The sequence below is a fragment of the Lactuca sativa genome, chromosome 3, assembly GCF_002870075.4.
Source record: "Lactuca sativa cultivar Salinas chromosome 3, Lsat_Salinas_v11, whole genome shotgun sequence".
Classification (NCBI taxonomy): Eukaryota; Viridiplantae; Streptophyta; class Magnoliopsida; order Asterales; family Asteraceae; genus Lactuca; species Lactuca sativa.
The window spans coordinates 200895008-200922182 of NC_056625.2; the positions used below are offsets into that span (position 1 = coordinate 200895008).

General features: G+C 38.4%; 2 protein-coding genes across 2 annotated transcripts; one reads left to right on the plus strand and one right to left on the minus strand.

Moving 5' to 3' along the window:
- Nucleotides 1–2172: 2172 nt before the first annotated feature.
- Nucleotides 2173–3922, minus strand: LOC111904747 (vacuolar cation/proton exchanger 2). The gene is made up of 6 exons (XM_052769884.1): nucleotides 3748–3922; nucleotides 3595–3663; nucleotides 3367–3482; nucleotides 3220–3283; nucleotides 2473–2537; nucleotides 2173–2256 (listed from the first exon to the last, which is right to left on the minus strand). Exons 1-6 carry the CDS (start codon nucleotides 3920–3922, stop codon nucleotides 2173–2175), a joined length of 573 nt encoding a protein of 190 aa, XP_052625844.1.
- Nucleotides 3923–5335: 1413 nt separating this feature from the next.
- Nucleotides 5336–5974, plus strand: LOC128132885 (UDP-glycosyltransferase 88B1-like). The gene has a single exon (XM_052769885.1). The coding sequence runs from the start codon at nucleotides 5336–5338 to the stop codon at nucleotides 5972–5974; it is 639 nt and encodes a 212-aa protein (XP_052625845.1).
- Nucleotides 5975–27175: the final 21201 nt, after the last annotated feature.

The following is a 27175-nucleotide window of genomic DNA, read 5'->3' on the forward strand; positions in this document are numbered from 1 at the left end:
GAAACTCAGTAGCCTATAATACATTGTCTATGACGTAGGCGAACCATAAATTATGAAGATTAAATGAGGTCAGTCTGACCATGGGAAAGGAAATAACTCTGTCACGGATGGTGATACCATAACTTGTGATCAAGTGGAGTGAACTGAAGAGTTTATTTTAATGTAAAGGAGTGATGTTTGGTAACTTTTTGAATTACCAAAGGGTTTCACATCAATATGATGCATGTAGGTCTTGAAGACCACACTAAACCCCAATGATTAACATTGAACGACATAAAGTTCTATTGGTCACTAAATGGTATTAACAAAAAGAGCATATTTATTTCCAAGAAACATTCTCATCCATCTCTCTAAAATAACTTCTCTAGGATCGTATTGGCCCTTGAAGCTCATTTTCTTTTGAGCTACATCAAATACACATTAAATTGTTTTCTTAAAATGGATTTACACAAAAGTGTATACATGAACCAACTGAAAGGTTTTAATTCTAAGGGTTAAGAACATTCGATGTTAAACACAATGAATCAATATATAGGCTAAATCATGCTTCCTATCAATGGTTTCTAATGTTGAACGGAAAATTAACGACATGATTAAGAACCAGTTAGATTGATGTATATACCTTAAGATCAGTGGGATGAATTTTATCATGCTCCACTACTAGAAAAACAGCCTTTTACGACGCTCATTGCGCGTCGTAAAAGGCTCAGACGACGCGCAAATGCGCGTCAAGGAAGGCCCTGTCATAAAGAGAGACGACGCGCATTTATGACGCTCATTTACGACGCGCAATTACGACGCGCGTTTACGACACACAATGCGTATCAAGGAAGGCCCTGTCATAAAGGAAGACGACACGCATTCGCGTATCGTAACCTTACGACGCACGTGTTAATGACACGCAATGCGTATCAAGAAAGCCCCTGTCAAGAAAGGCCATGTCATAAATGAAGATGACACACATTTTTGCATATCGTAAATTTAAATGTTTAAAAAAAATAAATTTATATATTTATTAATTTTTAAATTAAATTTGCGTTTAATTTCTTATAATAGAAATAAAATACAATATACAAAAAATACAATCCATTGCATAATATAAAATAAAATTTCATACTCAAAAAATAAAATAAATTGCACAAATTATAATGTCATACAAAGAATCATTCAAATGTTAAACAAAAATAATACATTCCTAACATGTGTTATACATTCCTATAAAACTAACAAATAATCATACAACTCTGTTTCTTACTGGAAAGGAATGCCAAACATGATTAAAAGTCTCCCTTAATCTTGATTACTCACCTGCTTAAGTAGAATGTTGTTGTTGAAAAGGTTACCTAGCAACAGAGAAAAACACAATACCTCTCCCACAATCACAACATCATTTACAGAAAAGGGTTGTCAATTCGAGTATTTTTTTACCAAATTTCCGTCCTTCTTCCCTCATATCCTCTAATATTTCTTCATATTCTGCATCATCCATCAATTTATCAGCATTGATCACCTTCATTGCACCAAAAAAACCATGCTTGCTTTTACCAAAATTATTCAAAAATATCATATTTTCTCAAAATGAGGTTTTCCACATTAACCAACTCCTAACATTTTCTCAAAAATATTATTTAAACATCATTTACATTTTTTCTTTTTAAAATAGAAAAACATAAGGTACCTCAGTTAAACACAAAACTTTAGTTGGAATCTCATCAGGTAATCTAGGTAATCCGGGAAGATTAAACCCTCCAACTTGTAAGGCCATTTTCGACAAATAAAAACATGATGTTTCAAAGCATTGAACGTACATAAATAATAATAATAATAATAATAATAATAATAATAATAATAATAATAATAATAATAATAATTAATAATAATAATAAACTCTGTAGTACCTGCATAACTATATGTTGTTAAGCCTGGGCCATAATGGTCTCCTGTTCAGATTTCATCTGCCCGCTGCAGTAAAATAAAGAGCATCAAAAACATCAGATTTATCATAAACTTGTTCATAATAATAAAGCCCACATGGATTGAGAAAAATTTAAATTAATAATAATAATAATAATAATAATAATAATAATAATAATAATAATAATAATAATAAAGAGGGGCAAAAACATCTTTTTGACTCTCACTTACCCAGGGGTAAGCCCAGCAGCAACTAAATTAAGGTTTGGATTTGGTTGACTGGGGCACCACCACGATAACCACCACCACCACCACATCCACGGTTCCATTACCAAAGACTACCTAGAAAAGATTCAGAAAAATTAATAATGAAGAAACTATAGGAAGACTGAAGATAATATTATTGAAAGTGATTATGTAAAGTGTGAACAAAGGGGAAGAAGATTCTCTGTTGTAACTTGTTTATTGGAGGAGATTCTCTGTTGCTAACTTGTCTCTTTTTAGACTCTCCACCTTGTTCTCTTAAACCAAAATGAAGACTTCAATGAGGATTCACACAACATCCATTGATAGCAGCAAATCAGGAAGCACAATGGTCCAATCCCATTCAAGTTTCTTTGGACCTATCAACAAGATAAGAATACAAAATTCTTGTCATGATGGAAAGATTAAAAGCTAGTAAGATTTAAAATGAAAATGATTATAAAAATAAAAGAAAATTTAAACCAGCAGCCAATTAAAAGATGCATGGACCATTGTATTTGGCAGTAAGTAAGCAGCAACTGATAACCACAACATCAAACTTTTCAAAGAATTCAAACAGATACGAAATAATTTGGTCCAGGAACGTTCCTGGACCAAATGTCATAGTTGTTCCTGATGATTGAACTGAATTCATAACAATCCATAAGTAAGGAATCAAACCAACTAGTTGATTATAACTCTGTGATACTACATGCATTCAATATAAAATCACCGAAAGCAAAAAGGAAATATTTATCTGTTTTCACAAATCCTGCCACCAAAGCCCTAGGCAACACTGCAATCCATTCATCTCGGTTAAGTTAGTAGTAGTATGCAATAATAATAACTATATGCCATCAAGGAAAGTCAAACTAGAACATACAATTGACTTGAAACTCTTTATGACGGATTCAAAGCTTTAAGGTTTATCTTCTGCAAAACCAGAGACAAAAGTCAGTTCCATAAACAATGTAGAAGAAAAAAGGTCTAGTCAAAAGTCAAATGAAAGAGAACAATGGTTATAACTTACGTATAGATAGAGGGTCTATATGTACAAAGAACTTGCAGCAACTATCAAATAGCAAAACACAAGAATTACTCCCTTGAAGTAATTGGATGTTCCATCCTACAAATATATAAAAGAACCATTTTTAAATGAAAATTTTAATTAATCAAATTTTTGTAAAAATATATGCATATGAGGCTTACTTGCAACATGAAAGCCACTACTAGAACTGTCATAATAAGAGTTGTTGTCTCAAAAAGTTGAAAATTTAGGTCCAAAGGATGCCCCATGATCCACCCAACAACCACACAAATGGAATCTGCAGTTACAAACACAAAAATTTTAAAATAAAAGTTAGTATTTGTTTAAATTATGCTGCTATTTCTTTAAATTAACCTTTCTTTTAATTATACAGAGAAAAAAACACGTACAACAAACATAGATATTTGTGTTGAGGAGCCAATCGCGACTCCTAAAGAGATATCCTGCAAAGATTGTAACTAAAAATATTTAAAAAACTAAATAAAATGAATTATGATTCTTGTAATGACTAATAACTTACAAGCTTGTCTTTCATGACAAACATGATGGCACTTGCATGTTCTGCTGCATTTCCAACAATAGGAAGAAGTAGGCCCCATATGTAATAATCATTACACAACTGCTAAATCTTGAAAGGGCCAATTCTGACTTTCCCAAATGCAATTCAGTGTGTGTGAAGTGAAGAATAGCAAGGAGTAACAGACCCATCACTGCCATTAACAGCAACCCTTAGCTTATCACAACATTTGGTTGCAAAATGTGTTCCTTTTTAGGAAGAAAGATTCCTCCACAGAAAAACGTGCATCCAAGAACAAGCAACATGTTTGCCAAAATTGACCCTGGTAATGATTGTTGCACAACACGTAGCATACCATGGAATTGAATTCCTTCACCCTCCCCAAGGAATAGTGAAATACATCAAACAAGGAATTAAATTGTATCTCGAATATGTCAAAAACATAGAATTTTTTTTAAAAAAAAATGAAGCAAACAAACAATCAAACCTAAGTGGTATAAAAAGAAACCGAATTACTATGATGCATTTGTCAAATTCTTGATATTTTTAAGCAAACAGACTCACCCAAACTTGTTTTAAGCTTCAAAAATATTTCATCCCGACTCTTGCTTGAAACTTTACTAAGCCTATCCTGTAATGAGTGTCGAAGAGCACCTGTTGGTGGACAAAAAGAGCATTCAGATTCAATAATCATATATATATATATATATATATATATATATATATATATATATATATATATATATATATATATATATAGAACCCTATTACTAAATGTGTGTGTACGTGTGTGTCGAATTGGCTTAAGCCCTTAAGTATGACATGAGGACTTACTTGCAGACACAGGTTGGGATTTTCTATCAATCTGCATTACAATTGATTTGCTGCTTAAGTTACCATCCCTCTTTAATTCAATACATATAGGTGCGCGAGTTGCACCACCTTCACCAGTCGGTTGCTCAACTTAATTTGAAAATTGAAATGACTTGTTTTGTTATCATAATGAATTAGAAAAAACATAAAGTGAATATATATGTCCAGATTGAATATGAAAATAAAGAAAAATGAAGGTCGTACCAGAGCAAGATGCCCAATCAAACTGTTCAAAATTGCTGATTTACCTGCACTCTGAACAATTGGTAGCCCATAATTAGAAATGAACTATTTAAGATCCATAAATTGGTAAACCTGAAAAAGCAAAAGGGTAGGCTAGCAAGATCAGATTGGCTCCATGATTAGCTAAACAGTAGACCCCTAGCAGTTGATGAGTGGAGCTTGATCTAGTAGAAAGCATAATGCAAATTAATACTTCGACATATGGCATTAAGCAACAGTAGATGAGTTTCTGCTGCAAGCAATAGTTTTGAATCACCTATATGCTAAATTGGAATCTAAGCAAAAATAGTTCCCAACTACATTTAGAAAAAGATCCATCAAAAATAGGGATCGCAACAAAAACATATCGAGAGATCCACTGACTTAGTCAATCAACACAAAAGCAAGTAGTCGGATCAAAAGAACGCATGTAAGACAAACTTACGGTATTGCCAAGAGCAACAAAATTAAGAAATTTGGAAGGGTGTTTTGAAGAAGACGATGAATTTGCATCCCCAATGGCAAACACCTTCGTGGGGTTTGAAGAAAGGGCTGTTGACGCGCTCCGGGAAGGTAAATGCATCCCCAACGGTCCAACTCCGCCTATTTATTTCATCGGACCTTTGATCGCCGGTGGCAATCATGTGGATCCTAGCGAAAACGAGTGCTTAAAATGGTTGAATTCACAACCGAGTAAAAGTGTAGTGTTTTTATGCTTTGGGAGTCAGGGTGTGTTGAAGAAGGAGCAGTTGAAGGAAATAGCTATTGGTTTAGAGAAAAGTGAGCAAAGATTCTTGTGGGTGGTTCGAGATCCGCCACCAGATGACAAAAAAACCGACTCGAATTCCGGTGGTGGTAAAGAAGTCGGTCTGGATGCGATTCTTCCTGACGGGTTTAAGGGCAGGATTGGGGATAAGGGGATGGTGGTGAAGAATTGGGCACCACAGCCGGCGATACTTAGTCATGAGTCGGTGGGTGGATTTGTGAGTCATTATGGGTGGAACTCGGTGCTTGAAGCGGTGGTAGCTGGGGTGCCAGTGGTGGCATGGCCATTGTATGCGGAACAGAAGATGAATCGAGTGTATTTGGTTGAGAGAATAGACACAAGAGAGACAGAGATATTGATTCAGGTACGATTGAGAGGTAAGAACATTTAATCATTTGAAGAAGAAGGAATTTGGATGGGCGAGGTGGGGACGAGGAAAACTTGTTTCCTGTGAGATCTAAAGCACAAAAGCCCTAGTTTTTCCAATTTTGGGATGGCGTGTCTTTAACATGTGAGAACATGGGTGAAGGCGGGGGACCTAGGGCTTCTTGTTGGAGGCGCTGGAGGTGGGTGAAGGAAGAGGCCCTAGGGCTTCTTGTTGCTAATTCGAAGATCAACATTGATGGTAGAAGGTGGAGGCATCAGTAGAACGAACAAGGTAAAAAGAGAGGAGATCGAACCATTTGGTGTGAGGGTCGATTTGGAAGAAATCTCAAACCATTAACCTTAAACATGATGTGAAGCAATTGATCCATAATCTTCTTCGTCTCCGTCAATTCCTTGGGCTCACATAATCAGACGATGGTGGTAAATGAAGCATTATTCGAGAAGGAAGGTGCATCGCCGTAGTTTGAGGCTAGAAGAGGAAATGAGGATTGGAGGTAGTGGATGTGGATGAGGGGTGGAGACGAGGGAGAAGAAGGTGGGGGTTTAAAAAATTTGGGGATTTCATTTTCCCTCGGACACGCGCGTTTCTTAAAAAAAATATAAAACGACATTCACAGATGACGCACAAGTGCCTTCCGTGTTTTTAATATTTTTACATGAGACACTAATTTAAAGGCACTCAGTAATGCGCGACCTAAATCCTTAAAATTTTTGAAGAGATGATACTTTTTTAATGTCACTCTCTAATGCGTAACATAAATCAAAGAGCGTCGTGTTTTGCGCGTCGTAAAAGGCTGTTTTTCTTGTAGTGCTCGTTTTATATATAGATAACTATTTATTGGAGAGTAATAACATTCATATGTTGCATTAATCAAAATACTTGATACCGTATCACATTGATATAAATAATCTTGTTGAAAGCTTGTATGTTATAGGAAAATAAATACATCAAGATAAAAGGAATTTAGATTTGAACTAAAAGGGATATATCGAGTGTATAGTAAGTCAATATAACATGCAACAATGCTTCTTTTCACTATATCCTATAGTTAACAGAGATGTTTTTAGTTTACAAAGGTAGAATGAGATCTGATGAAGTCAATATATTATGCTTCCGTACTTGGAAGATCTATGTATACTCAAGTTTATACTCGTCTCGAAATTACTTATGTTATTGGTATCCTACACTGTTATCAAACAAATTAGGGTCTAGATCGCAAAACAACTACCATTTTTTTTTGTATGGGACTAATTATTATAAACTCATTTATAAAAGAAGTGATAACTTAGAAGTTATATGAGATAAGTCTATGACTTTGTGAAATGCAAATATAACTAGTAATTATTGGGATACATATGTATGCAATCAGTTAGCCAACATTATAGAAGAGACCTAATCTATGATGGTGAACTCTATTGTCATATATAATGCAATTAGCCATGTAATTTTCTTGAGAAATTTAATTACAAGACTTATGATTGTAAATTCCATTTTAAGGCTATTAAAAGAAACTTTATTGCTATAACTTTCCCTAGAAGCTTTTCCACTAGCATTAATTAAAGTGGAGTAGGGCTTTACACCAATACAAAATATTTGTTCGCGTGAGAACAAATGGAGGAGAATGAGTTTTGTATCGAGCACTTCAACACTTAGAAGATGCTAGTAGATCTGATAACCAACGTCGTACCACCCGAACCATTTCAACATGTCGTCATTATAGGTATAAGGGTAGACTTATTACAATATAATGCAAGTATAGTGCTTTGATGGAACTTTTAATTTTAATTTTAATTATTCAAGTACTTGATTATTTTTCCTCTATAATATGCAATTTGTCTATATTAATAACGTGTGCACACTTACTATTATATAGACAAATGTATGACTTTACCACTTAAATCTAACGTCATTTGGTTTAATATAATTTTAAATTCCATATGAAGTACTAAAGTATGATTGGTGGTGGTCCTCTGTGTAAGAACGACATGTTATGCTGTATGTAACAACTCAAATTTTTTTTTCAAACAAATTTTTCATTTTTAAAACATAATTATCTCTATTAAAAACAAGACATAAACAGTTTAATTATTCGGTCAATACAATTATTCAACTCCCAAGATCATAAAACAATCTTCAGTGTGTATCGATCATGCCGGCGCCTTCCCACGGTCCTCGCTAGTACCTGAAATACATGCACAACAACTGTAAGCATAAATGCTTAGTGAGTTCCCCAATATACAACTTACGCACATACGCCTTCCGGCCCGGACCTTTCGGTCCACATAACATTGCCTTCCGGCCCGACCTTCCGGTCCATGTGTCTCAGGGGACTTCCGTCCCTGCTGGGTAAACCTTCCGGCCTTACCCACGCCGACCTTCCGGTCCATCACACATCATATCGCCTTCCGGCCCATAACATATTCGCCTTCCGGCCCATAACATACATAGCACATATAACATATAACATACCACATATAGCATACATATCACATATCATATCCGACCTTCCGGTCACACAGTCAAACCCTTCCGGGTACAGTATAGTGAGAAGACTCACCTCGTAAATGCTGAAAGCTAACAACTCCTGAAATCACTCGCGCTCAAACCAACGAGCTACAACCCTCCTACAACATTACATAACTCATTAACACTCATATCATCTAAGTGTGACTATCCCTAAGAAGTCAGACTTAGGTCAACTCTGGTCAACGGTCAACGGTCAACTCGACTGGACTCGGCGAGTACCATGGCGACTCGGCGAGTCTAGTCGTCCTCACAAATTCCTGAATATTCCCTTTCTACTCGTCGAGTATTCCTCTTGACTCGACGAGGTCCTCGTGGAAGGATCGCGGGGCCACCCCTACTCCACTCGCCGAGTCTGATGAACAACTCGGCGAGTCCCAGTAAATCTTCAAGCTACTCGCCGAGTCTGAAGAACAACTCGGCGAGTCCATGCCATGCAGACGAGTAACTGCTTCCTGAGATAGGTCTCGTCCCGAAGTACACATGCATGGGACCTTCTGGACCTCTAAAGGTCCTAATACAAGACTATAATCGTGGGGTAACAAGGCATTACTTCATCAAATCACTAAATGGGTTCTATAAACCCTAATTTCATAAATACATCAATATAGCAGAGCATACACGAATTCTTACCTGGATGATGTGTTCTCTGTATTCCCAATCCTCAAAATGTGACTCCTTGCTGCTCTTTTAGCCAACCCTTCCTCTTCCTTGCACACCCACTCTTCTATAACCAACAATGGCCTAAGATCCTTGCTCCTGCTGCACTAATCGATTTAGGGTTCTTCTCAAAAGGCTAAAACGAACAATGACGGCCAATGAACCCCTTTTATACGTCCCAAACCTGAACGGTTAGGGTTTCCGCTAAACAGCGTCGACTCGCCGAGTCCATATCTGGACTCGTCGAGTCCAGTCGCGGACCCGCGACCAAGTCTGCGATCCTACTCGGCGAGTCTAGGCTCCAACTCGCCGAGTCCCCTCTTAAATCACCCCAAAAACATAATTTTGATAATACCTGAGATTCCGGGCTGTTACAACTCTCCCCCACTTGGATTAGACTTCGCCCTCGAAGTCTCACTCTGCAAATAGTTCCGGATGCTGCTCCCGCATTTCGCGCTCCGGTTCCCAAGTCATTTCTGATCCCTTACGGTGTTGCCATTGAACCAACACCAGAGGTACCTCCTTGTTCCTCAGAACCTTGATCTTCCGATCCCTGATAGCCACTGGTCTCTCCGCGTAATTCAGACTCGCATCCACCTGAATATCCTCCAATGGAACCACTGCCGACTCATCGGCTATGCACTTCCTCAACTGCGACACATGAAAAGTGTCATGGATCTGACCCAACTCCGCTGGCAACTCCAACCGGTAGGCTACCCGACCTATCCTTGCAATCACACGAAATGGCCCAATATACCGGGGCCCCAACTTGCCTCTCTTCCTGAACCGAATCACTCCTTTCCAAGGAGAGACCTTCAGGAGAACGAAGTCGCCGACTTGAAATTCAAGCTCGGATCGGCGCCTGTCTGCATAACTCTTCTGTCGGCTCTGGGCAGTCAATAATCTTTGTCTCACTTGCCGAATCTGCTCTGTCGTCTGGAGTATAATCTCCGTGCTGCCCATCACTCTCTGTCCCACCTCTCCCCAGCAAATGGGAGTCCGACACCTCCTACCATACAACAGCTCGAAAGGCGGCATACCAATGCTCGAATGATGGCTGTTGTTGTAGGAAAACTCTGCCAATGGTAAATACGCATCCCAACCACCCCCGAAGTCTAACACACACGCTCGGAGCATGTCCTCCAGTGTCTGAATTGTCCGCTCGCTCTGACCGTCTGTCTGGGGATGGTATGCGGTACTAAAATGCAATTTAGTACCCAGCTCCTCATGGAATTTCTTCCAGAATCTGGAAGTAAAGCGCACATCACGGTCTGACACAATCGAGATCGGCACCCCGTGCCGAGATACCACCTTTCTCACGTATATCTCCGCCAATTTCTCCGCCGAAGAACTCTCACTGATGGCAAGGAAGTGTGCACTCTTTGTCAACCTATCCACGATCACCCAAATTGTGTCAACTCCCCTAGCAGTCCTCGGCAATTTGGTGATAAAATCCATAGTAATCTGTTCCCACTTCCACTCGGGGATCTCCAATGGCTGTAACTTGCCATGCGGTCTCTGATGCTCAGCCTTAACCCTACGGCAGGTCAAGCACCTCTCAACGAACCATGCCACGTCCCTCTTCATACAGGGCCACCAATATTCCTTCTTTAAATCCAAATACATCTTTGTAGCACCAGGATGGATCGAGAATTTCGATCTATGAGCCTCTTCCATCAAAGTAGTACGCGTACCGCCCACGAACGGTACCCAAATCCGACCCTGAAACGTCATAAGGCCTCGACTATCCTTGACAAACTCTGAGATTAACCCCACAACCCGCTCTTTCTTCTGCATTTCTGGTCGCACAGCCTCTGCCTGGGCCCCACGAATGGCGTCCAATACTGGAGTCATCACAGTCAGTCTCAAGCATACGTCTCGCAATGGAGTGCTCTCCGCCCTGCGACTCAACGCATCGGCTACCACATTAGCCTTGCCTGGGTGGTACAGGATCTCACAATCATAATCCTTGACCACATCCAACCACCTCCTCTGACGCATATTTAGGTTGGGTTGATCCATCAAATACTTCAGGCTCTTATGGTCCGTGTATATCGTACATCGAACCCCATACAAGTAGTGACGCCAAATCTTGAGAGCGAACACTACTGCCCCCAACTCTAAATCATGCGTGGGATATCTCGCCTCATGAGGCTTCAGCTGCCTCGACGCATAAGCTATCACATGACCCCTCTGCATTAACACTGCGCCCAATCCCGAAATCGATGCGTCGCAATATACCACGAAATCTTCCATCCCTTCTGGAAGAGCTAATACCGGGGCTTCGCACAATCTTTGGCGAAGTGTCTCAAAGGAGGTCTGCTGTTCGGGCCCCCATGAGAACGTAACACCCTTCCGGGTCAATCTGGTGAGTGGCACTGCGATCTTGGAGAAATCCTTGATAAATCTCCGATAATACCCTGCCAACCCAAGGAAACTTCTGATCTCAGAGGGTGACTTCGGCACCTCCCAACTCATTACCGCCTCAACCTTGGCCGGATCGACCAATATCCCTTTCTGATTAACCACATGTCCTAGAAACTGGACTTCCCGCAACCAGAAGTCACATTTGGAGAACTTTGCATAAAGTTTCTCCGACCTCAATACCTCAAGGACCTCCCTCAAATGCTCTTCATGCTGCTCTCTCGATCTCGAATACACCAGAATGTCGTCGATAAATACGATCACCGACCGATCCAACATCGGCCTGCATACCCTGTTCATGAGATCCATGAACACAGCCGGGGCATTGGTGAGTCCAAAAGGCATCACCACAAACTCATAATGTCCATATCGCGTCCTAAACGTTGTCTTCTGGACGTCTTCATCCCGTACTCTCACCTGATGGTATCCTGACCTCAGATCGATCTTGGAAAACCAAGATGCTCCCTGCAACTGATCGAATAAATCATCGATCCTCGGCAACGGGTAACGGTTCTTGACCGTTAGCTTGTTCAACTCCCGGTAATCAATGCACATCCGGTGTGAACCATCCTTCTTTTTGACGAACAGAATAGGTGCTCCCCATGGCGAGCTGCTCGGCCGAATGAATCCCTTTCCCAGCAACTCCTGGAGTTGCGAGGACAACTCTTGCATCTCTGGAGGTGCAAGACGATAGGGCACTTTGGCAATAGGCGCTGCCCCCGGAACCAGATCGATACTAAACTCTACTTGCCTCACAGGCGGTACTCCCGGCAACTCCTCGGGAAAGACATCTGAAAACTCGCGCACCACCGGAACTTCCTCAACTGACTTCGGTTTCTCAGAAACCTCCCGCGTATCCATCACATACGCCACGAAACCCTTACAGCCCTGCCGTAGACACTGCCTCGCCCTAGCGGCCGAACAAAAAGCTGACCCCGAACGGGTACCCTCGCCGTATACCGAAAGAACTCCCCCTCTAGGGTCTCGTATAGTCACCAACTGACGCTCACAGTCGATGACAGCGCCGAACCGGCTCAGCCAGTCCATGCCCACGATGACACAGACATCCCCCATCGCGATAGGAATCAGATCAATCGGGAATCCAACCCCGAAAATCTCTAGTACACATCCCCGAAGAACCTCCGTAGCACAAATCACCTTCTCGTCAGCTATAGAGACTCTCAAAGGCCGACTCAACGACTCACGACTAACGCCAATATGCTGACTAAAGGCCAAGGACACAAAGGACCTACTCGCACCCGAGTCAAATAACACTAAGGCAGGCACAGAGTTCACCAGGAAAGTACCTACGCGCATAATAACATAAGCATAACATATCGACATTAAAATAATTACATGGATTACAACATACCTGCCACAACATCGGGCGCAGCGCGGACCTCTTCCGCTGTCAGCTGAAAGGCTCTTCCCCGAGCCCTCGGGGCCTCGGCCTTTACCGGTCGAGTTGCAGGAACTCCGGCAGCAGGTGCAGATCCCTGAAGAAACTGAGGGCACTCGGCCTTCCTATGGCCAGTCTGGTTGCAATGAAAGCAAACCGAAAATCCCTTGGGGCACTCCCTAGCAATGTGCCCCTCCTTGCCACACTTGTAGCAAGCACCAGATCGACATACTCCATCATGACTCTTGCCGCACTTCCCGCAAGTGCGACCCTTCGAACCTCCTGTCCTCGAATCAGCGGACTTGGTCCGCTTGGCTGCCGGCTGGAACTGAGCCGGTCACCGATCCACCCGCTGAGACTCGGTCTCCTCCCTAGCCTGGGTCTCCAACTCGATCTCGCGCTTCCTGGCATTCGCCTGAAGCTCAACAAAAGTATGGTAAGTGGAGTTTGACACAAACTCCCGAATATCCCTCCTCAAGACACCCAAGTATCGGCTCATCCGAGCCTGCTCTGAGGACACCAGCTCAGGGCAAAACATCGCCCTCTCATGAAACTTCCGTGTAATCACCGCAACAGAATCGGTACCCTGCTTGAGGGTTAAGAACTCCTGCACCAATCGTTCCCTCTCCACTGGGGGAACGTACTCATCCCTGAACATGGCAGTAAACCCCTCCCATGTCACCGCTGTAGTCTCTGCCAAAGTGAAATTCGCTGTCACGAACTTCCACCAGTCCTTCGCTCCCAGACGGAGCTGGTTCAAAGCGAACCGTACCCTCAGGTGCTCCGGGCATGAACAAGTATAGAAGCACCCCTCTATATCTGCGATCCACCTCATCGCAGCAATCGGATCCTGCGTCCCATCGAACTCTGGTGGCTTCGTGTTGCTGAACTCTCGGAACAGCAATGAATCACCCCCCCTGTGGCCTAGCAGCGGCCACAGCTGCGGTAGCTGCAGCGGTTGCAGCCTCAGTCAATGCGGCGTACCGCTCGTCGAACGTCTCCATCAGGGTGGTCTTGATAGACCCAAACATCTCCGGGATCTCAGCCCGGATCGCCGCCGCCACCTCCTCGTGGATCATCTGACGAATATCCTCGTCACTCACACCGCTCGTACTTGCCCCGTGCCGCGGTCTAACCATGATATCTCTGAAATACAACATAAAACTATCAGAGATTCTACCGAGTATAATCGTACTCGACACGCAACCCTACTCAGTCCCAGATATCCAGGGATTCTTACTTGGGCCTCCCACTGACCCGGTGTCCTCGGTAGTACGGGCCCAATACTACCGACCACACCGCATCAATGTTCATCCCAAGTCCTCCTCCCCAAACTCCAGATAGTGAGTACTCTACTTCTGATACGCTCTATCTACCCGCATACTAGCAAAGCGTCTCATATAAGCAACTTCCCTAGACTAAGGCATCACAAATCAGGCCACTCTAGTCCTATCATGAATACCTAGTCTTCTAGCATGCATAACAATTCATATCATATAATATTGTAAGGTATTTTGGGGATCTTTACCGTTCGGGCGCTGACTGATCGTACACACTGCTTCTTTCTTGCTTACCACAAAACCATTTACAAAAGTTTATGCCTTTATTTGAAAAGTTTCCTCAAATCCTCGGTTTGAGTTCAGTTACCCCCGAAGGTGCACCCGAATCCCTCAAACCAAGGCTCTGATACCAATTGTAACAACTTAAATTTTTTTTTCAAACAAATTTTTCATTTTTAAAACATAATTATCTCTATTAAAAACAAGACATAAACAGTTTAATTATTCGGTCAATACAATTATTCAACTCCCAAGATCATAAAACAATCTTCAGTGTGTATCGATCATGCCGGCGCCTTCCCACGGTCCTCGCTAGTACCTGAAATACATGCACAACAACTGTAAGCATAAATGCTTAGTGAGTTCCCCAATATACAACTTACGCACATACGCCTTCCGGCCCGGACCTTTCGGTCCACATAACATTGCCTTCCGGCCCGACCTTCCGGTCCATGTGTCTCAGGGGACTTCCGTCCCTGCTGGGTAAACCTTCCGGCCTTACCCACGCCGACCTTCCGGTCCATCACACATCATATCGCCTTCCGGCCCATAACATATTCGCCTTCCGGCCCATAACATACATAGCACATATAACATATAACATACCACATATAGCATACATATCACATATCATATCCGACCTTCCGGTCACACAGTCAAACCCTTCCGGGTACAGTATAGTGAGAAGACTCACCTCGTAAATGCTGAAAGCTAACAACTCCTGAAATCACTCGCGCTCAAACCAACGAGCTACAACCCTCCTACAACATTACATAACTCATTAACACTCATATCATCTAAGTGTGACTATCCCTAAGAAGTCAGACTTAGGTCAACTCTGGTCAACGGTCAACGGTCAACTCGACTGGACTCGGCGAGTACCATGGCGACTCGGCGAGTCTAGTCGTCCTCACAAATTCCTGAATATTCCCTTTCTACTCGTCGAGTATTCCTCTTGACTCGACGAGGTCCTCGTGGAAGGATCGCGGGGCCACCCCGACTCCACTCGCCGAGTCTGATGAACAACTCGGCGAGTCCCAGTAAATCTTCAAGCTACTCGCCGAGTCTGAAGAACAACTCGGCGAGTCCATGCCATGCAGACGAGTAACTGCTTCCTGAGATAGGTCTCGTCCCGAAGTACACATGCATGGGACCTTCTGGACCTCTAAAGGTCCTAATACAAGACTATAATCGTGGGGTAACAAGGCATTACTTCATCAAATCACTAAATGGGTTCTATAAACCCTAATTTCATAAATACATCAATATAGCAGAGCATACACGAATTCTTACCTGGATGATGTGTTCTCTGTATTCCCAATCCTCAAAATGTGACTCCTTGCTGCTCTTTTAGCCAACCCTTCCTCTTCCTTGCACACCCACTCTTCTATAACCAACAATGGCCTAAGATCCTTGCTCCTGCTGCACTAATCGATTTAGGGTTCTTCTCAGAAGGCTAAAACGAACAATGACGGCCAATGAACCCCTTTTATACGTCCCAAACCTGAACGGTTAGGGTTTCCGCTAAACAGCGTCGACTCGCCGAGTCCATATCTGGACTCGTCGAGTCCAGTCGCGGACCCGCGACCAAGTCTGCGATCCTACTCGGCGAGTCTAGGCTCCAACTCGCCGAGTCCCCTCTTAAATCACCCCAAAAACATAATTTTGATAATACCTGAGATTCCGGGCTGTTACACTGTACTTTTCTGCTTTAGTGTAATCTGAAACAAGATGAACTTAACTTGGCCAAATAAATAACAAACACACACATACAAATAGTCATCCAAGTAGGAAAATGTTTTAAAATAACTCTAATATGGCCATCAGACTACTTTGTAATTTTTTTTATCAGTTGGGTACAATTATATCATGTACCATAACATTTTCCATATTGACATAACATGTCCCTAGACTTTAAATTGTGTTGCATGATGGATATGACGTATGTCTATAAATTAAGGGACTAATCTTTAATGGTTCTACAACTTACCCATTAGGTGCAATAATGAGAATTAAACACATAAATAAATGAGAGAAACTTGTTAGAAAATATGAAACGATCTCTTTTATTTTCATATTTACAACATCTTCTTTATAAAACACGATGATAATTATGTGTAACCAATATATCCATCAACAACTTAATATAACATCTTTATGGGAAGTAAAAAGGGTCAACATGGCATCTTCTTTATCATAATTACCAACACCACGTAAGTTAATTCATTTTTATTTGAAAGTTGGGCTTATTTAGCATTCCCGCTAGAGAGAGACTTTCTCATCGAGGAATTATGGTGGACTCTAGATGGAATAATATGGATCCTATCAGTTTGAACATTTTTATTTAAAGGCTGGGCTTATTCAACATTCCCACTAGAGAGACTTTCTCATCGATAAATTATGGTGGACTCTATTTTGTTCCCTATTTGTACCTCTTTGGTGGAGACAATTGATCTTCTTTTTACACGTCGTTTCCAAATGGTTGAGATTTGGACTCGGATTGCTATTTAGTGGGTAGTTTAGATTCCTACACATTCGTCCTTTTTTTTTTTCATTCTTTTTTGGTCAGATTTTACTCCTTTAAGAAGTGAGCAAAGAAAAGCTTTTGATGTTGTGGTTTTGACCACTCTATGGTGTATGAAATTTCCTCAACTCCAATATTTTTGGATCGTCTTTACCTAGGAAGTCTCTCATTTTGGATGAAGTGGTAGATATGAATTTCTTTAGGATTTCTGATAGGTGTATTAAAGTTAAGTTAAGTTGGACTTTTTGGCTTCAAAATTTTCGTTTTGTTTGAATTTTGTTGTAATATTTTTTTTGTAGCTTCTTGCTAGTTTTTAATAAAAATTCCGCTGTTTAAAAAAAAAGGTAAATTAATTCATTTTTGGCCCAATGTTTATCAAGTAAATATGGAGTTAATCTTGGTTTATGCCTATACATCCTACATGGAGTTACTAGCCATATAGATTTTTCCTTCTTTTTTAAGAAGCTAGTATGGAAAATGAAAAACCGGTAAATGGCAACCGGAAAATTCCTAGTCACGGATCGTGTGAAACTTGGAAAATGGCAAATTTTAACAAGTTACGAGCAAATATTGTCCAAAAAAACAAGAAAAAGAAAACCCATATTTAAATGTGTTAAAAATTGATATATAACTCCACTTTAATTAAATAACATGAGGATTTTATAGAAATAACTCTAAATTTGTATACTTATATCATCTACTGTTTCACATCAAATTTAATAAAATCAAGGGCCACATGTGAATAATTTTCTACAATAGAACAAGGAACAAGGAAAGTATAACATAAAGGCTAAGGTGTAAAAATACGACAATTTATATTAAAAAACATTTTATTTTAAGAGATGTGTTTGCAAAATCAATATTTGATTTTTTATATTATAAATTGTAATGAATTGGTTGGTATTAATGACCCAAAATTAATGCTTTAATAACAACAATAGTTTTAACATGTGATTATTCATCTACTCATTGCTGAATAATGACATAAAGCTTAAGATACAAAATTCATTACAGAATAATCACTTTAATTATTGTTTTTATTTGAAGCATCCTCTCTCTCTCTCTCTCTCTCTCTCTCTCTCTATATATATATATATATATATATATATATATATATATATATATATATATATATATATATATATATATATATATATAAAGCGAGAGAGAGAGAAGAAGAAGAAGAAGAAGAAGAAGAAGGCTCAATTAAGAAAAAAAAGTTAAGCATGCGAGAATGAATCTGAGCCACTCATTTCGAATCTACCGCTTAAACGTTCAAGCATATCGAAATGACGAAAAAGTGTAACTTCCCAAAATACTAAGTAAAAATTTCATTTTTAAACAACCAAAAACATTGATTCATAGTTCAAAAGACAATTGAAGTGTAATGTATTCTCCAAAACATCAGAATGAATCTTAAAAATATAGTGTATAATGAAAACTACAGGGGATACAGTACGATCAGGCCATGCCCTTCCCTTGGAACCTGAAGTACGAGAACCATTTAAACATTAAATCCTAAGCGCAAAGCTTAGTGAGTTTCTCAAAATACCACATACCATACATATTAAAGGGCCCAGCCCTAGTGCTATATTTCAACCCATGTGAATGCTATGATCCAATCATAGTCTTATAGTCACTTCCATTGCTATAGCCCAAGTATAGTCTTTCCCGCCCTAATCCAACCATGGTCATCAATACAAGTTCTATGATCCAACCACAGTCTTTCATATAAGTGGTGTGGTCCAACCATTGTCTTTCATAGAAGTTCTATTATCAAACCACAATCTTTCATGCAAGAGTCACATATACAGTTTAGAATCCTACATAGTATAGCGAGAAGACTCACCTCACACTCGAATCAGATAAACCACATCTTGGATAATCGAGAAACAGGTGCTACAACCCAACTAAAGAAACATCCAAGATCAAACCTTAGTCTACCTTATAAAACTAGCAATTTGACCAAAATTCAACATGGTCATATATTCAACAATCAAAGTTAACTTAGAAGTTCGCCATGATGTGGCCAACCAATGGCCACGTCGTGGTAGCTGAATGAAAAAACAGTCACGAATTTCCCCTTCACCACGTCGTTGCAAGCATCTTGCAACGTTGTCGTTCCTGCATATGGACAACTTAATGGATCAAGTCCTTAATCCATTAATCCCTTTGTTCATACCTTCTAGGAATCGTCTTGGGACCCTAAAGGTCCATAAAAATCCGAACTTTTTGGAAATGCAAGACCCATGCATGTCCCTCACTCAAGGTAGGTCAAAAGATGGAAAAATAACCAAAACTACATGCGAGACTTTCAAATCTCATTTAACCTCTAGATCCAAAAGGTATTATGGTCATGGGACCTTAGTAAGTTATAAAGTTGCAAACTTTATCGCATTCAACCATTCAAATCTCAACTATGAACCAAAACATGCAATTAATCTTAGATCTATAAGAAAGGACCAAAAAAGCTCAAGTCTTGATGACTTATAAAGGTCTAGAAGATGTTAACAAGGGTGGATCTTAGTATCTTGATTTCTAGTACTAATGCTTCTTCTTCTTCATTCAAAGATTACAAAAACACCAAGAATGTGCTTAAAATTTTGAAGGGAGGATAAAGTTTTGATAAAAACACTTTGGAGGTGATGGAGGTTGGGTGTGGTGGAAACCCTAGCCATCATTTCCCGTAAATAGGCCTTAAATCATAAAATTTAGGGTTTACCACCTAACCATCACCATGTCGTGGGAAGCAACTAGCCACGCTGTGGTGGCAAAATAAACTGCACATTTTCATTAGGCAACACCACATCATGGTAGACCTTTCGCCACGTCGATGCTACCAAAATTCATTAATTATAAATATAAAGCTTGTACTTGAAGCCAAACGTTACAACTCTTCCCTAGTTGAATCATATTTCATCCTCGAAATCTGCTATTGCAAACAACTCAGGGTAATGCTCCCTTATCACGTCCTCAGCTTCCTAAGTCCATTTGGAACACCTTCGGTGCTACCATTGCACCTTCACAAAACCTACTACCTTGTTCTGCAAGGTCTTCATCTTCCTATCAAGAATCGCAATCGGTCTCTCTACATAATTTAGGAGGTCATCAACCTGAATGTCATCTAAGGGAACCATTGTGGTATCATTGGCCAAACACTTATGTAATTAAGAAAGTGAAAGGTATTGTAGATCTAACTAAGCATTGTAGGAAGATCTAGTTGATAAGCAACCTTGCCCACTTGGGAAAAGACACTAAAAGGACCAATGAATCTGGGACCCAACTTACCCCGTTTCTGAAATCGGATGACACCTTTACAAGGTGACACTTTCAGAAGCACAAAATCCCCCACCTAAAACTCAAGATTGGAATAACGTTGGTCAACATAACTCTTCTACATGTTCTACACGGTTTGCAACCTACCATACACCTACTGAATCAATTGTGTGGTCTTGATAAGGTTGGAATAGTTAAAACCCATCAGATAACTACCTCAGTACCCCGTATCACTCGCTGACTGACCTCACCCCAAAAATCAGGTTCGACATTTCTTCCCATACAACTACTCAAAGAGAGGCATACAAATGATAGTGTGGTAGATGTTGTTGTAGGAGAACTCAGCTAAAAAAAGATAAGTATCCCAGCTCCCACCAAAATCTAAAATATAAACACGAAGCATATCCTCGAGTGTCTGAATGGTCGACTCACTCTGTCCATCAACTTACAGGTGGTAAATGGTACTGTAAAGCAATCAAGTACCTAACTACGTGAAACTTCCTCCAAAATCTAGAGGTAAAACAGACGTCATAATCTGAAACAACAAAAACAGGAACCCCATGATGTGTAACTACATCCTTTATGTAGATTCCGGCTAGTCTATGCGGATGAGCTCTCCTGGATCGGGATGAAATGGGCGCACTTGGTCAACCTACCAACAATAACCCATATAGAATCAACCCCACCTGTTGTATTGGGTAACTTTATGATGAAAACCCTTGTAGTCTCCTCATATTTCCTCATGTGAATGTCTAAGGGCTGCATCTTGTTGTAGGGTCTCTAATGTTATACCTTGAATTTTCTACAAGTCGAGCATTTCTCTACATACCAAGATATCTCCCTCTTCATACAGGGCCACCAATAGTTTAATCTCAGGACTCTATACAGCTTCATAGTATCTCTGACAAATGAACCCACACGCTATCACATTGGGTCAAGAAGCCCCAAGTATCTCTGACAAAAGAAGGAATATGACCCATAATCTTTTCTTTCATACAATTCTCTTACTTCAACCCCTCAACATGCACCTCTTTCATCCGATCCAATAATGGTGAAGTGATGATCATCCTCAAGCGTAGGTCTCTAACAACAACACTAGTCGTCTTGTGAATCAAGGCATCAACCACTACGTTAGCCATCCTAGGAAGATACAGAATCTCACAATCATAATCATTCACCACATCTACCCATCCATGATGTCTCATATTCAGGTTCAGATGATCCATCAAATATATCATAATCTTGTGATCTATATAGATAGTACATCGGACCCCATATAAGTAACGCCACCAAATCTTGAGGGTGAAGACCAAAACCCCTAACTCTAGATCATGATTAGGATACTTCACCTCGTGACGCTGCAACTGCCTTGAAGCATAAGCAATCACATAGACCCTCTGCATAAGTACTGACCCAATCCTATAACTGAAGCATCGCAATTAACAACAAAATCATTTACACCCTTAGGAAGGGTCAGTATCGGAGCCTCGCGCAACATTTGCTTAATGTCTTAAATGTCGTCTGCTGCTTTTTTCCACACCGATAATTGACATTCTTCTTTGTCAACCAGATCAAAGGAACTATAATCTTAGAGAAATTATGAATACATCTGCGATAATACTCCACTAATCCATGGAAGCTCTAAATTACAGATGTAGACCTCAGGACCTCCCACTATATCATGACCTCGATCTTGGAAGGATCGAAAAAGATACTATCTTGGTTAATGAGGTGAGCTAAGAAATGAACCTCATGCAACCACAACTCACATTAGGAGAACTTTGCAAAAATCATCTCCCTCCTGAAGTTCTCAGTAACCTCTCTCAAATGCTGCTTTGGATGCTCTTTGGTCTTAGAGAAGACCAATATATCATCGATAAAAAAAATCACCAACTGGTCTAACATCAACCTGAACACACGATTTATAAGGTCCATGAATGTTTTTGGTGCATTGGCGAGCCGAAAAGGCATCACCACAAACTCGTAATGACCATAACGAGTCCCGAAGGCTATCTTTCGCACATCCTCATCGTGGAACCTTATCTAATGATACCCTGACCTCAAATCAATATTGGAGAACCAAGATGTGCCCTGAAGCTGATCAAACAAGTCATTGATCCTTTGAAGTGGATAATAGTTATTCACCGTTAACTTGTTTAACACCCATAAATTGATACAAATACAGTGACATCCATACTTCTTTTTCAGAAATAGAATTGGTGCTCCTCATCGTGAACTTGTCAGCCTGATAAATGACGAGTTTCGAGCCTCTTTAGAATCAAACAATAGGTAGTGGAAACAACAAATAATTTGATCTAACACTCGAAACATATGGATCTAATTCAACTAAACTATGCAACTTATTAGAGCTCAATAGAATAAAAAACATAATGTGAAATCCCTAATTTTTATAATAGAAAAAAAATTCCTTTACACTTTGAAAATCACAATATCCTTTACTGTGGAAATTCCCAATACATTAAAATAATTTGAATACAAATTATTCTCTCAAAATAGTAAAACTAAAAGGATGTCATAATCAATATACAACATATGTTACAACGTAAAGTCGTAATGGTCCTCAACTCTATTCCATGTCTTCTCTTTAATCACTTAGCATCCTACTCAAGTCATCGTCAATCTTAACACCGCTAACTTTGATACATATAAACTGAGTGGGTCAGGTTGGGAAACCTAGTGAGATACATAGGGTTTTTAATCTATATATCTCAAACCTGCAAAACCAACTATTATCATTAACACAAATATATTATATCTATGACACAATATAACCTATCCCGTCGATCCTCACGTACTGATCATATACAATGATCTTACGTGATCTAACATAAAGGATCAATGTAAACAAGTTCGCGATATTGCTTCTAGGATTCCCTGGCAGTTAACAAGGAGAAATAAAGACATCTAATGAGGGGAATGGAATAAATCTCATCATTGAACCTCTATTCAAAAATACCACAAGACAATTAAGTCATGAGTGGTTATCTGGATAACTGTGCCTAGCAGTGGTCTGACCCTAAGGTATTTTACCCCCAGACTCACCTTATCCGGTAAAAATAACATCAGACATACCTATTAGTTATCTATTATAGACACATTCTATTTGGCAGTCTACGAAGTTCCCTTAATTAGTTGGTGAAAGGAAATGCTAACACCCAAAGCTCATCAAAAGAAAAGGGAGGGGAATACTTGTATAGTACTCCAGTATGCTCTCATACCCTGAAACGTAATAATGCCAAATAGGACTTTGTACAGGATAGTACTTCTAGCACATTATAGTACCCTGGTACGAGTAGGATTCGTACACCAGCACATAATGATACCGAAGCACAAGTAGCACCTAAGAAACAGATTTCTGATCTATGTTCCAAGTTTACATACATCTCGACATGAAACTACCCCAACATCTATGCTTACATGAGTTAAGCATCCCTTTTAAGTCTTAGATTATAACTAACATCCCTTCAACTTTACTCAAACTAAACATCTTTTGTAAGCCTTATCGTTTCACTAGGAAAAATTTCCAAGCTTAAAATCACCATCCAATACCTACTCTGTTTAGGCAACACTATTCTAACCTAGTGTGTACATTTAACATAGAGTATTATATATATATATATATATATATATATATATATATATATATATACTTATAAGAAATAATACATTATAAGAAATAATACTTCTATTATTATTATTATTATCATGTAATAATATTATATATTCATCAGAACACATATAGAACCGTATTGATTCACACGTCGTATATTGTTAAATATGTATCTAACATATATTCCAACCAATAAGCATATATTTCACATATAAACTTTCAAAAAAATTTAATTCTTTAATTAATACTTGTATTTAAATCATGTTCATAAAAGTGACTACGCACTCACCTGAGTTAGGTGGAAGATCCTTAGGAAAGCTAGCTCCTCTGCTATCTCTTCAGCTTATCTCTTCTAAAATCCTAAATATGAATATTACTATGCTTCAGTATTAATTTGTATTTATACTATTTCACGGATTCCACAACTATCCCATTGAATAAATCGAGATCTATCGAATAAGGAATAATCAGGTAGGATCATATCGGAGGCAGGGGTCCGTTTGGTATACAAAATATTTTGTTTGGAAATCCCACTTTAAACACATCACTAGATCTAGCCTAGAAAGCATTCCAAAAAGTAGATCAATCAATATTATGACATGGGATCACTGATAAATCTTGTTTATAGGTTCATAATAGCGATAATGAACTTAAACATAAGTTACACTTAAAACGTAACAAGTGTAGCTTAACTTAAAGAGTTTCTAGCGAAAATCGGGAAATCACGGGCATAACTCCGACCTGAAATCTCCTCTTCATCGGGCTCCAAGATATCTCATATCCCCACTAAAATGTCCGAAAAATTCAGACCCAAGGAAGGAAAATGTCTCAAAGAAAATGGGACAAAATGCTATTGGAGAAATGGCTTAATTCGTAGCCTATATATATATATATATATATATATATATATATATATATATATATATATATATATATATATATATATATATATGTGTGTGTGTGTGTGTGTGTGTGTGTGTGTACTAAAGTTGAAAGAGTATCAACAAGTATTTTGAGATCATTAGGATCCCTTTTTCGATCCTCCTTTTAAAGTTGATATTCTATCAAAAAATTTACTAAAAATATGTAAACTCATCATTTATTAATATATTTCCATATTGATATTCACATTTTTTTCTACATAAAATATGCACTATCGACACATATACACTAATAAAAATATGTATATATACTCACATATTCATATGTGTACACTAATTTACATATGAAAAAAATTTAATAAGTTAAGACACAACTATAGAAGCTGATTTGTTGAAAAAAATCAAATCAAAAGTTTTTCTAATGTTGTGCATATGGTGCACATTTTATGTTTATTGATTTTTTTTCAAATCTGATTATGTGTAGAGGTTAAAAAACGATAAATTTTCATATTTTTAGTTATTTTTTTCGATAAAAGATAAACTCTAAATAAACATTTTTCTAAAAGATGTGCATATGATGCTTATCTTATGTATTTTTTTAATATTATTATAGAAAGAGGTTAAAAACTAATGAATATATATATATATATATATATATATATATATATATATATATATATATATATATATATATATATATATATATATATAGAGAGAGAGAGAGAGAGAGAGAGAGACATACACTATTACAAGGTTTGAAAAAGTGATCCTAAAACACTAGCACCATCATTTTTGCATCTTTTTTCCGCTCGTTTCTCCTCCTTTTGCATCAAACCTCCAATTTTAACTGCAATGAACATTTAAAAGCATATTAAGTATCATATATCTTAAAATATAATATTTTTACTCAAATATATTTGGATAATGACCTAAAATACATAGTTACATAAGACCATATCAAAATACTCCACAATATTCTTTTGCTTGTTCCCAAGAAAAACTAGATTGATTATGATTTTCTTTTAATACCACCACAACAAATCTTATACTCACTAACATCACATAGAATAATCTAATTTCAATTCACCAATTATTTTTCACCTCAAGGCATATATTTCTATCTAAAGAAATCCTATCATCATAAACGTTCCCCAATTATTTTGAATAACATTCTTTTTTGTATTCCTACAACATACATCATTTGATTTACCCTCTTTCGTTTCAAAATTTATTGGCAAATTCCAAATGACACGACTTTAAAAAAATACAATATATTATAATTGATTTTAAAATATAACTACATTTTTATTGTAACTACCACATATTTTTGTGGAACTTTTTCTCTTTTTCACCTTTTCACTTTTTTTTTCGACAACTTTTTCCACTTTTTTTTTTCAATCTTTTCACAATATTTCAACTTCAACTGTCACATATAAAGAAGAAATTCATTAGGGTACTCAGAATCTATTAGGACACTAATGGAACACGTGACTTTCGATGAAACCAATATAGCGATTTTCTTCCCATCCATCGAAGCTTTTATAACTAGATAGATAGATATAAATATCCCCGGGAGGAATACTCACCGACTGTCAAAGGCCATATATTTGTCCACTCCTGCACTGATATATATATATATATATATATATATATATATATATATATATATATATATATATATATATATATATATATAAAACTAGACTTAAAGTATAAAATTAAACAGATAATACTTAGAACTTGAATCAATTTATTTTAACAGAAAAGACCCAGGAGATAAATCATCACGAGTAAGCTTTTTATTTGGCCAAGATATTCACAAAACAAAGCTTATTATGTCCCTCAAAGTACACAAGTTTACGTTTTTGTCTCATGATTTCACTAGAATTGGGAAGCCACAAATATATATATATATATATATATATATATATATATATATATATATATATATATATATATATATATATATATATATATATATATATATATATATATTGGTTCAACTAAATCTTAGAATTCACATCAAATTATCCCACATAACATTAGAAAACTCAGTCCTAACGCAAATAATATCAAAGCAAAATTTATAAATTTACTAAATTTTTTACTAAAACCATTTTTTCAAGTATTTATTTTTCATATTTTTTAATCTAGCATATATATTTTAAAATCTAGCATGCTTGTTGTCCTTTTTCCATTCCCCATACCTCACACTTAAATTATATATTGTCCTCATTGTACATAATAACAATTTAGATATATAAAATAAAAGAGGTAGAAAATGAACGAACTCGCCTTGAGAATGTAGTTGTAAGAATGAAATGGAT